Source organism: Myotis myotis, unplaced genomic scaffold (genome assembly GCF_014108235.1).
Source record: "Myotis myotis isolate mMyoMyo1 unplaced genomic scaffold, mMyoMyo1.p scaffold_m19_p_2, whole genome shotgun sequence".
Lineage (NCBI taxonomy): Eukaryota > Metazoa > Chordata > Mammalia > Chiroptera > Vespertilionidae > Myotis > Myotis myotis.
The window spans coordinates 151,544,115-151,556,404 of NW_023416324.1; the positions used below are offsets into that span (position 1 = coordinate 151,544,115).

The following is a 12,290-nucleotide window of genomic DNA, read 5'->3' on the forward strand; positions in this document are numbered from 1 at the left end:
TAAAATAGAGTTGCATCTTAGTGGTCATGTTGTGCCGGGAGCCGGTCCATGCTTGCTGTTTCAAGGGACCTGGCATATATGGCATACTGTTCTTAATATGTTTGCTCACCTTCTTGGCACTATGTGTTTTAACCAAGGTCACCTCTCTGAGAAAGGTTGTTTCCCCAGGTAGGGATTTTCCCCTGAAGTTAGGGAGGGAATAAAACCCCTTAACGCCCTAGCCGGTTTGGCTCGGTGGATAGAGCGTCGGCCTGCGGACTGAAAGGTCCCAGGTTCGATTCCGGTCAAGGGCATGTACCTTGGTTGCGGGCATATCCCCAGTGGGGGGTGTGCAGGAGGCAGCCGATCGATGTTTCTCTCTCATCGATGTTTCTAACTCTCTATCTCTCTCCCTTCCTCTCTGTAAAAAAAAAATCAATAAAAAAAAAACAAAAAAAAACCCCTTAACTAAGTGCCAGGCGGGTAATTAATCACTTTAACTATGAACAATCATGCTTAAGCTACATAATCTTTACTCCCTGGAATGGAGATAAGAAACGCCCTAACCTTTGGAATAGAGATTGATAGGATTGAATCAACTGGTATAAATACAGATGTAACAAGACAACAGGAGACAGAACTTAGAAGATAGAACCAAGAGACACAGAACCTAAACACAGAACCTACACAGAACCTAGAGACAGAGAATTTCGCTGGAGAGAACATGGCAAAAGATCCTGGACAGAAACTGGAGACAGAACCTAGAGACAGAACCTAGCGAGAGAACATGGCAAAAGATCCTGGACAGAAACTGGCCACAGAACCTAGAGACAGAACCTGGCTATAGAACCTGGATAGAACATGGCAAGAGAACCTGACTAGAACCTGGTGACTGAACCTGGCTGGAGAACCTAGTGAGGGAACATGGCTAGAGAACCTGGCTGGAGAACCTAGCAAGAGAACATGGACACAGAACCTGGCTGGAGATACTAACCAGAACTTCGCTGGAGAGCCTGAACAGAACTTGGCTGGAGATCCTGGCTAGAGATCCTGGCTAGGCTGCTGATCAACTGAACACTGTCTCCGTGCCATTCCTTCTTCGCCGACTCCGTCCACACCTTTGGGGACCCCTGGACCTGCTGGGGCTGGACCCCAGCAATGTTGCCTAATAAAGTTGCATCTGATTGATAATTCTTGGTACCAGCAATCTTTATGTAGGCACCTGATTTTTAAAAAAGACACTTTGGAGCAATAAGTGTAGGTATTTACTATTACTATTATTATTTTTTTGGTAAATCAATAAAAATTATACCTATTTTTTTGGTCAGATCAGCAAAAAAAAAAAAAAAATAACATATTTTTTTTGGTGTGCTGCAGAATTTTAGTAATTAGTCTATGCATACCATGAGATGAAAATGGTTAAAAATTGCTGCTTGAGCCGTTAAACCTATTCGTAATCATCCTAGTTGTTTTTCTCCTTTTCCTTTTCTTTCTTACTTTCTTTTTTTTAATACCTTCCTGCTGAGATCATAAGTCTAATTTTAGTTCCCAGTCATTCTTTAATACAAAAACCAGCCTAGGCAGTCTATGTTGGAGGTTTTTGCTCTCCCGTGATATGTCATACTTAATTAACTGTCATCTTCACTATTAATATTAACTGAGATATTAATTTGATGAATTTTAATTTCTCTTAATCATAGCATCATTTTGATCCTTCATTGGATACCTCTTTAGAATGATACACAGTGCAGAGGAGAAATATGAATAGTATATTAAGATGTCTTTAAGAAAACTCTTTAGTAAATTGCATGTTTTCTCGGTAAGAATATCTATTTCTTGAACAGTTGTAGGCACCCTGATTTCTTTGTTAGCAAATGGATGTTTTCTCTTGATCACCTCCTGACTCTACTTTACACTTTTGAATGAAAATACTTTCAAATTTAAGAAATACTTCTCTCATATAAATTTAGGCCTGGCTGGTGTAGCTCAGTTGGTTAGGCGTCTTCCCATGTACTAGTTTGATTCCCAGTCAGGGCACATGTCTGGATTGCAGGCTCAATGTCCAGTAGGGGGCACGCAGGAGGAAGCCAACGGATGTTTCTCTTTCACATTGATGTCTCTCTCTCCCCTTCTCCCTTCCTCTCTCTCTAAAATCAATAAAAACATAAAGAGGTAATATGCAAATTAGCCAGGACACCATAACAGTCACGACCACTCAGGAGGAGGCTGTGCGCACAGGTGGGGGGGAAGGGACTGATGCACAGTGAAGCAAGCCATGGATGGTGCAGGCCCACAGAGAGCAGGGAGCAGGGCCTGCCCACAGAGAGCAAGGTCTGCCTGTGAGCGCTGTGGCGTAGAGAAGGCCCTCCCACAGAGAACAGGGCCTGCCAGCCAGGGCACGCTGGCAGTCCCACCTCTGTGCATGAGTTACAGAGGAAACACCTTTTCTTACCACTCATTGGCTAAGCTCCTGGTACGCCACTCTCAGTGTTCTTGGTAACTTGTGTAATAAGAATCCAAGAAGGTGATCTAGGGTTTTTCCACCACACTCCTGGAGGAAAAAAACGAAGGTCCGCTGCTGCAGGGGCTAAGAAATGTCATATCCTGCCCTAGCTGGTTTGGCTCAGTGGATAGAGCCTCGGCCTGCCAACTGCAGGGTCCGAGTTTGATTCTGGTCAAGGGCATGTACCTTGGTTGCAGGCTCCTCCCTGGCCGGGGCTCAGGTCAGGGCTCATGCAGGTGGCACCAAAGTGTCCCTCTCACATTGATGTTTTCCTCTCTCTTCCACACTCTCTAAAAATCAATGAAAAAATATCCTCAGGTGAGGATAAAAAAAAAGAAAGAAAGAAAGCAATGTCATATCCTATAAAAGAGACATCTTGAAAATGCCTAAAGAAAGTTGTCATTTTTTCTTGGTGAAGGGACTGGAGTCTGTGTTGATGAAAACACCTTGGTGGCTGTGGCAGACGGCAGTGGCAGCAGCAGTGGGTTGATGGGGGTGACACCTTCCCCTGGTCAGCCCAGTTGCCTCTTGCAGAGGGAGGGCAGACTGGAGGCCAGTAGGACATCCCCTGAGGGCTCCCGGATTGGAGAGGGTGCAGATCGGCCTGAGGGACCCATCCCCCTCTGCACGAATTTTGTGCACCCGGCCTCTAGTATTTAAATATATATGTATATACACAACTTGGAAGGTTTGGTCTGTTCCTTCAGCAGCAGTCTGTGGAGAGCTGATACCCAGGAAGGAAGAACTAAGTCTGAGGGCAGATGACCCATCTAAAGAAGTCTGATCTATTTGCAGACTTTTTCTCCTCATTCATTCATTTTTTTCTATTCCGTTTGTCCTCCTCCCACCTTCCCCTGAATCCCTCCTGTACAGTCTCACTCCTATGTACTGATGAAGGTGTCTTTTGACTGTCTTCCCCAACCCCTCATGTCTTTGAGACATGCCTGGTTTGGAGAGTCAACTTCATGCATTTTAAAGATGAGTCCCATCACTCAAGTTTGGTTACCTGGATACTGGAGACCTGGGAATAGACTCACTCCCAGCTCCCTGGTTCTGATGTATGCAAGTGATGCTGGATAATGACTGTTCTCAAAATCTTCAGCTCCCTCATGAAAGGGAGGTCAGGAGCTCTCCTTCCTTCCCCAGACCACAGGTCCCAGAAGGGAGCATTTTGAGCCCAGAAGGCCAGGAGATCAAGGAAGACAAGGACAAACACAGTCACATGGGCAGCTGGAACCTGAGCTCACTCACCTCCAGGTACACCACCCAGGGCATCACCAAGGTGGCTACCAGCAAGTCTGCTACAGCCAGGCTCACTACCAGGTAGTTGGTGGTGGTCTGCAGGGCCCGTTCCCTCAGCACAGCCACACACACCAGACCATTGCCAAAGACAATGGCAAGGATGAGCGAACAGTAGGACAGGGCATAGTAGGCATGTGGGCGAGTCTGGTTGGCCCCCGTGAAGTTGTCTGTCCCACAGGTGGAGTTGATGTAACCACTCAGCTGACTCAGTGGCGCCATAGCCCAGAGGGAGAGCAGTGACCTCAATGGTATCCTGGGAGGAGACAGAAAACAATGTTGGTAAAATCAGACTTTTTGGAGCTGGGCTGCTTGCATACATAATCTGATTATTGTTTCAACAAATATTTACTGAGCACTTTCTATATGACAAGCACTGTTCTAAGCACTGGAAATACAGAAATGAGCAAAATAAAATACCTGCCCTCTTGTCCTGGCTGGGTGGCTCAGCTTGTTGGAAGTGTTGTCTTATACACCAAAATGTTGTGGGTTTGATACCCAGTCAGGGCATATCTAGATTGTAGGTTTGATCCCCCCAGTGGGGGCATGTATAGGAGGCAACTGATTGATGTTTCTCCCTTACATGTCTCTCTTTTTATCTTTCACTCCCTCTCTTCCTCTCTCTTTAAAAATCAATAAAAACAAACAAATCAATAAAAACATATCCTCAGGTTAGGATTAAAAAAAAAATTCCTGCCATCTTGAAGCTTCCATTCAGGAGGAAAAGATAATAACCAGGATAAATAAGAGATGTAGTGTGTATTTTGGAGAACAGTAAATCAGGGAAGGGGGTAAGGAGAGGGAGAGGAGTGTGTGTGAGTAGGGTATCTGAGGGCAATTTCTAATCAGTGTAATTAAGCCCTCACAGAGGAGGCGACAATTCAGTCAAGACCTGGGTACCCAAGGAAGCCGACTGTGCAGAGTTCTGGGGGAAGAGCTGTCCAGGCAGAAGGAGCAGCAGGTAAAAAGACAAGACACTGGCATATGGGAGGGACAGCAGGGAGGCCAGTGTGGCTGAAGCAAGTGAGCCAGGGGCATTTGGAAGGGCATGAGGTTGAGAGGTTGTGCAGGGCTGAGTAAGATGGGGAGCTGGTGCAGAATTAGAATCCCAGTCCTACCACTTCCTAACTCTGTTACTTTACCTCTCTGAGCTTCATGTTCCTCCTCTAAAATGGGGGACATGATGGAACCCATCCCATAGGGTTTTTGTGAGGATTAAAGGAGCTATTTTATATGTAAGACATTGAAAACCAAATCTGACATGTAGAAAGTGGTATAGGTGTTAGCTCTTTTTCTTTTACTGGTCTGTTTCTCTTAGCTTCCTACCCCCTGTCCTTGTTTCCTCCCTCCCATTCTCTATTGCTCCCATTTGCCATTTCCTCTGCCTCCCTCTGTCTCCCTCAACTTCCTTCAATCTCCCAGTCTCTCTCTGGTATCTCACATAGGGCTAGGAGGGCTGGGAGAGAAAACCTCAAGAGTAGTGGAGTCTAGAGGCTCCATGTGTGGAATTTCATTTGAAACCTAATTTTAAAGATTGGTTTCCAATTAGAGGAGTGTTTAAGCCCTATGAAGTGCCCCCCCCACCCTAATCCACCACGAATCCCACATCCGTGGGCCAGTGACCCATGCACCACCCCCAATTCACCCTCTGACCTAGTCCAATGCTCTCATTCTTCAAACAGGGAAATTGAGACCCATAGAGATGAATGACATGTCTTAAGTGACACAGTTTATTAGTGGTAGAACTAGCACACAGGCCTTTTAATTCTCCCAATGCTGTCCTTGGCATTGGAAAGCCATAACAACTGTCATGTTACTATCCCACTGGGAAAAGCCAGTCCTCAAACTGTGGGGACTTTGGACTTAGAGTGGGAAGGGCATCAGAGCCCATCAGCTGCCCTCTTGACACCAGCCTGCGGGGGCCCCCTGGGCAAGTAGAGCCAAATTTGTGTGTCTGTGGGGATCAAGAGTCACCATGTCCTGAAGAAAACTATGGGAATGCCTGTGTGCCAAGAGTAGCAGAGCATTACAACCATGTGCTGGGGGAAGGCTTCAGCCTATAGCATGGCCCTGAGACCTGGGCAAGAGCGGTTCTGGCCCCAGGCTTTGTGCTTTAGAGGCCCCTACTCTGGACCCCATCTGGTCACATCCTCCCCACCGGATGAGACCACACCCTCCCATAGCACCAAAAAGCAGGTCCACCAAGAGCCCACACTCCCCTTTTATTTTTTAAATATATTTTTCTTGATTTCATAGAGGAAGGAAAAGGGAGAGAGAGAGATAGAAACATCAATGATGAGAGAGGATCATTGATCAACTGCCTCTTGCATGCCCCACACTGGGGATCGAGCTTGCAACCTGAACCAGGAATCAAATCATGACCTCCTGGCTCATAGGTTGATGCTCAATCATGGAGCCACACCAGCCGGTTCCACACTCCCCTTTTAGAACATTCTGCATACTAAGATCACAGAATTCTCAGCCCAAGCTGCTTGGAGCCTGTTTTTAGGCCAGCACCGGTATTTTCTGGATCTGTCGCCCTGAGCGTAGATGGTTCCAGGTATATGTGGGGGCCCTGGGCTCATGTGGTAGCTCTTTGGGAGCTCAGATGAATAGCTTGGGTGTAGCCTGAGGTGGAGAGAGAAGAGGACAGAGTCCCTGGGACAGGATGGGTGAGGGGAACAGCTTTTCTTGCCCTCTCACATTTTTTATGGAACTCTTAAGGGCCCAGGAATGCTAAATTCAAACTCGTTCTTTCAGATTAGGAAGCCATATATGTCAAGGCAGAAGGATGAAACATTTTATTCAATGGTTTGTTGGTTATGGCTAAAATATTAGACATGGAGCATATGGGCCTCCATGGGAACTTCTGTTCCAGACCCTGGAGAGGTAGGGGCTGGCGGATACCACTCCTGATATCCGCAGCTCTGCTTTGATTAGGAGATTGGCCTAATCATGGTTTTCATTTCCTACCTCATATTTCAGTCTGGAATGTGTAAGTGTTAAAATGAATAAATGATTATAAGGGGAGGCCGACTTGGATCAAATTCAGAGACTTGTTCAAAGTAATTGTTCTTTATTTTGGCACACTGTTTGCACTTGATATATTTTAAAGCATAATAATAATTTTTGATAATAATTATAATTTTCTCATTATTCGGAGAAGGGCAGCTGTTATCCTGGAGATAGCACTGCTGCTGCCAAGAGCTTTTGGAAAAATACAATGCTTTCTGATTGTTAAGGATATTTTCACCTTTGAGGTAGGCTAAGGCCCAGAAAGTCTTTCCGTCTGCAGTGGGGCCACCTTGGAAAGCAGTGGCCAGAAATCACTCTTTCCTGGGGTCTGCGGTTGGCTAATGTCTTTGCCTCTTCTCACTTGTCAGGTAAGAGGGACGAGGAAACCTGGGGCTATTTGTTACCACCTTGCTGGACATTTTACTCCGCCGAGGTTTGGCAGCCAATTAAAAATAGTACAGCTGAATGTCAATGACTAATTATGCAAAGGGAAACCTTCAACTCTGAAAATCAATTCTGAGCCTGATGTTGGAACCACAACTGCAAAGATTTCGGATTTATTTATTTATTTTGCATTGTACGGTCTTCGGTCTTTGATTCTTTATAGCAGCAGGTTGTCCAGCAGCTCCTGATGAGTTGCGGGTGTGGGAGATGAAAGCAGAAAATGAGTGAGATGCTAGATTACTCCCCATTTCTCAGCTAATTGTTTCAACTTCCTCTCTCCTTAGATTTTTTTTTTTTTTTTAACCAGCATAGCTTATATAACACAGAGCTTGGCTGGGCTTTCTCCTTTCTTTCTCCCTCTGATAGATATGCTAACAGATAGTAAACTGGTCTCAGGTAGGAGAAGCAAAGAGCCTAGAGAATTCATTAACTTAATAATCAATCTCTAAGTAATTCCTAATGATAGCCTGGTTTCCTCATCAACGAAATGAGAATAATCATATCCACTCCACAGGGTTATTATGATAATCAAATAAAATGATAGATGCAAAGGCTTGTAACTATTGAGTTTGTTGAGAGGGATTGGCCTGAGCATCTGTCCTAGAATGATTGGCGGCTTTCCTGACATCTACCCACTGGATGACAGGAGCACTTCCCTTCCCTTAAATTGTGACAACCAAAAATGTCTCCGGACATTCTCAATTGTCCCTTCTGGGGTAAAATTGCTCTCCCCATTGAGAATCAAGGCGCTGGCATAATGTCTGGCACATAACATTTGAAATTTTGCAGCTATTATTGTTAAAGGAAAAGTGGGACTAAGTAAAGGGGTCATCAAATAAAGTACAATTGCATAGTATCTAATGGACTTGGAAATTAGATTACTGATGACCTCAGCAAAGAGTGTGAGCAGTGAAGAGTGGATGGGAGGTGAGAAAGTGGAGAAGGCAAGGACTAGAAGATTACTGCTGGCTTTACTCTTTTGGATTCATTATATATAACACCACTTACAAATTTTAATAAGCCTTTGAATTTCTTACAAAGTATTGACTAACCTTGGTCTTTATAGTTTACTTTAACATCTTTTAGAGTGAGAGCATAATCTTTAAAAAGCAGAGGGACAGAGAGTGGTCATGCCCCCATCAGCTCTGCTATATGTCCTGCTTTGCTGATATTCAATACCTCAGTTTTGAGCTACAGTCTGCCTGAGACACTTGTGGGGTGCCTCTTGGCACCTGGTTCCATACCAGGCTCCTGTTGAATTTGTTAGGAAGATGCTTACTAAGATGTTCAGGATTATAATATTTTTTCTTTCCTTACGGCTATTGAGTTAAAAAACCCAAACCAAACACCTTTAGTTCTCAACCTCCTCCTGAAGACAATAGTCACTGCCACTTATGGCTGCTACTGTGTGCCAAACATTAGTACTTTCCACATATTATCTCATTTTAATGCGTATAGCCGCCCTGAAGATAGATATTGATATCTTCCTTTTATAGATTAAAACACTGAGAGATAGAGGTTCAGTAACTTTTTCAAGATTACACAATGTGTGGAGGCCTATGTTGAGCCCAGCTTTGATCTCTGGTTTCCTTAAATCTAAAACTCATGACTTATTTAATGTCTATGCTGGAAGTGAAATTGATGTGGCAGTCATTTCCAGGTAGAAATGGTTTTCCTAAACCTGGAACAAAACACCTAGATGGCAGGTTCCATGGCCAAATCACTGTATCATGGATCTCTTTGCTGTCTCTAATCTTTTACTCAGTTACATTCTTAAAAATTTTAATTTATTTATTAGTTTTATAAGAGAGAGAGAGAGAGAGAGAGAGAGAGAGAGAGAGAGAGAGAGAGAGAGAAACAATTTGTTGTTCTACCCACTTATGCATTCATTGGTTGATTCTTGTATGTGCTGTGACCAGGGATCAAACCCTCAACCTTGCTGCATCTGGGTGAAGCTCCAACAAACTGAGCTACCAGCCAGGGTCTCAGTTACATTCTGACCTCTAGTCTCCAGAGATATTTTTGGTTCTGGGCTTCAATGTGGACTTGCCATATTGTCTTAAAAGTTAATAATTATAGCTAATATTTATAAGCATTATCATATTTAAACCTCACAACAACCCGATAAAGGAAGTAGGTGCTATTACTATCCCCATTTTTACAGATGGAGAAAGTAACAGAAAGGTTACGTATCTTCCTGCAGTTGTACATCAGTAAATGATGGAGCTGATTCAACTTAAGAGCTGTCTGCTTCCAGAGTTTATGTTCTTCACTACCCACTGTTGGGGTGAGAGAGACAATGAAATGGGGACTAATTTAAAACCTCCCCCTTTAAGAGTCTCTTGTGCACATAACCTGATCCAGCTCAGTGAAATCAATGCAGGTGCACACTGCACATAGCAACAGTGGGAGTTACATTGTCATTATTACTAAATGTAGTCTTTAGCATTTGTATGGCATTTTATTCTTGGAAATTATAGCCTAGTTTATTTTCCTAATGAATATTCACAAGTGTATTGAAATACATAGCATATTTACATATGTGAGCACATTTACATTATTGGCAAATGTACAGAGAAAAACCATAGCTGGTTACTGAGATCTCAGAGCTAAGGTAATATGCTTTCCCCCTAATTAAACCTGCTCAGGAAAGCAAAGGGCATCCTCACTTTTCATCACAACCATTAAGGACTGAGCACCCTATCATTCTAATTAGAGATAAAATGGGGAAATCAATGTATCAGTCAATCAATGAGCAAATATTAATTGATGACAAACTTCAATGCATTAGAAATTGAATTTAATATTGAGTAAAATCTGTTCAGTATTTGCTCTAATTCATATTTCATCATAGCAGCCTTTTGTATAGATGCTTTAATATCAGATATTCATTTGGATACTGTCAGTATTTTCTCTGCTCAACATCCCTGCTCACTGTTAACCATACAGACCCTTGAAAATGGTCTATAAATAAACAAGTGTCTGAGTAAGACTCTCATATTGAATCTGCTTCTCCTTGGCTACAAGAGATTCAACCAATGCTATGTCAAGCAGCAATTCTTTACTTTTATCCAGGGATGGACATCCTACTGATCTTTTACTATTAGTAAACAAAGAACTTCACCTATAAAGTACAAACTGGTATGCAGAATACGTTTAAAATCCAAGTTCCACTTTGCTATTGCAGCACTATTATTTGTGCATACATTTTAATAGTGTTTGATTAAACTAAATGCATGAACTGGAACAAATGCCTAATTGCAACAACTTCCATTGACCCAATAAGCTACAGTAAGTAATGAAAGTCCCACAATTAAACAACAACAATACCCTCAAAATTATATGCCGTTATTACAGAAAACATACACAATCATCATCTCAAGTACTGCATATCTCTGTTGGGAATAATTGAATTCTGACTTGGAAAGAGCCGTGCTTTAAATAGACCATTGAAAACAGTGCCTCTCCAAACCCTCAGTCCTGGATTACCAGGGTGCTGAATTGGGGGAGTTGAAAATAACAGACCCTTATAATTAAGTAACACTATTAAGAGGAATACAATCAACTTTCATACAAACCCCAGGAATAGTAACAGTTCCCCCCGCCCCATCTTTTAATTCTGCCTTGGTTTAGCTACTAGAACCCATGAGGATCTATTTTTTTTTTTTGGGGGGGAAGAGAACAGATTTCTACTGCCCCCCAAATGAGAAAAAAATACAATCAGTTTCCTCAGGATTTTAGATTTTTAAGAGAGAGTACAGAGTTTCAATGCATATTCTTAGAGAACCACAGAACCCCAAACTGATTAAGTAACCTTCCAGAAAAACACTGCGTATTAAAGTAGGAATAAAAAGAAAAACTACTTACCCTGAAGATTTCTTTTGATTTCTGACGACTGTGAAGTTTAGGCACCTTAGCTCCTTTAGCCATTTACTGACAGCAGACATGCCCAAGCAAAGCAAACTTTGCCTTTCCCAAGACACAGAGACTGTGGACATGAACAGAAAGAAAATCACCCATTTTTGCCTCTACGGTGACATCACTTGCGTGCTGCTTTTCCAGCTTCCCTAATAGACCTTACTGCATGTGTCATAGCTGCTTTTGAGTGCATCCGTTTTCTGTGGAAGATTTGGGAGGGACCCTAACTGAGTGTTGCTTGGGGCAGCCCTCAGAGCCTCTGTCCTTGGTGCTGAAAGAGGGGTAGTAGGTAGATGAGCGATCCTTTTTCTACCTTGCTCTACTCTTCCTTCTATGCTCCTATCCGCTCCGTGCTATGCTTTTCAGCACATGTGTGTTTTCCCCTCAGGGCTGTTCTTAATCCCACTTTCCCACTGTCTTTCCTTCTATGCTTTAATGTCTTCATCTTCTTTAGTTTAATTGCCGTTCCAGCTTTTGGTGGGTGTGAAGATGATTGGTTCAGCAGAAGGAACAGATCAACAAATTTATACCACAAGTGGTTAACAGAAATCAGTACAATTTAAAACACAACTGACAGAATAATTGAACTTGGAGGTGTAAGCCTGTGTGGGAAAAGGAGGTTAAAGAAAATATATTACAGTGGAAGAAAAACCGAGGCGTGGAATATAATGTGCTAGAGATGAAATAAGCTTAATACTGTGAGAAATGTTAAATGTTCATTTAGCAGCACTTTTTTTTTTTCATAGAACTTAACAAAAATATTTGCAATTCATTCTTACTGCTCTTCTGGGGTATATGTGAGTAATGTTTATTAACTCAACTTTGGAATTGGCTAAAGTGAGATGCAACTAAGGATGATACTGATGAAAGTCTGTTTCTGAAGCAACACTAGAACTTAGGCAGTCTTAACTCATGGTCAGTCACCTGTTCACATAACATTTACCATGGAACCTTAATTATTCCCTGTTCTCTTGTTTTGATTTCTTCTTCCTTCAGACAGAGTGTTAATTCTTTCACTGCTTTCTCTGACGACAGGGGATGTGCTTGGCAGCTGCAGTATAGACTGTCATGGGGAAGCCAGTCTCAGTGTGACTGTGATGGGGACCTCTGCTGGCTGAGAAAGAGGCAGCAA

The 12,290-nt window shown here is 42.9% G+C and overlaps 1 protein-coding gene across 1 annotated transcript in view; it reads right to left on the reverse strand.

Moving 5' to 3' along the window:
* The window catches only part of DRD3 (dopamine receptor D3), a 42,625-nt gene extending 31,412 nt beyond the window's left edge, over window positions 1-11,213 (reverse strand). Inside the window, exons 1-2 of the mRNA XM_036351051.1 lie at window positions 11,108-11,213; window positions 3,734-4,037 (exon numbers count right to left, since the gene is read on the reverse strand). Coding sequence (XP_036206944.1) covers window positions 3,734-4,037; window positions 11,108-11,187 — 384 coding nt within the window. The 5' untranslated portion in view covers window positions 11,188-11,213. The remainder of the gene's footprint in view (window positions 1-3,733; window positions 4,038-11,107) is intronic.
* Window positions 11,214-12,290: the final 1,077 nt, after the last annotated feature.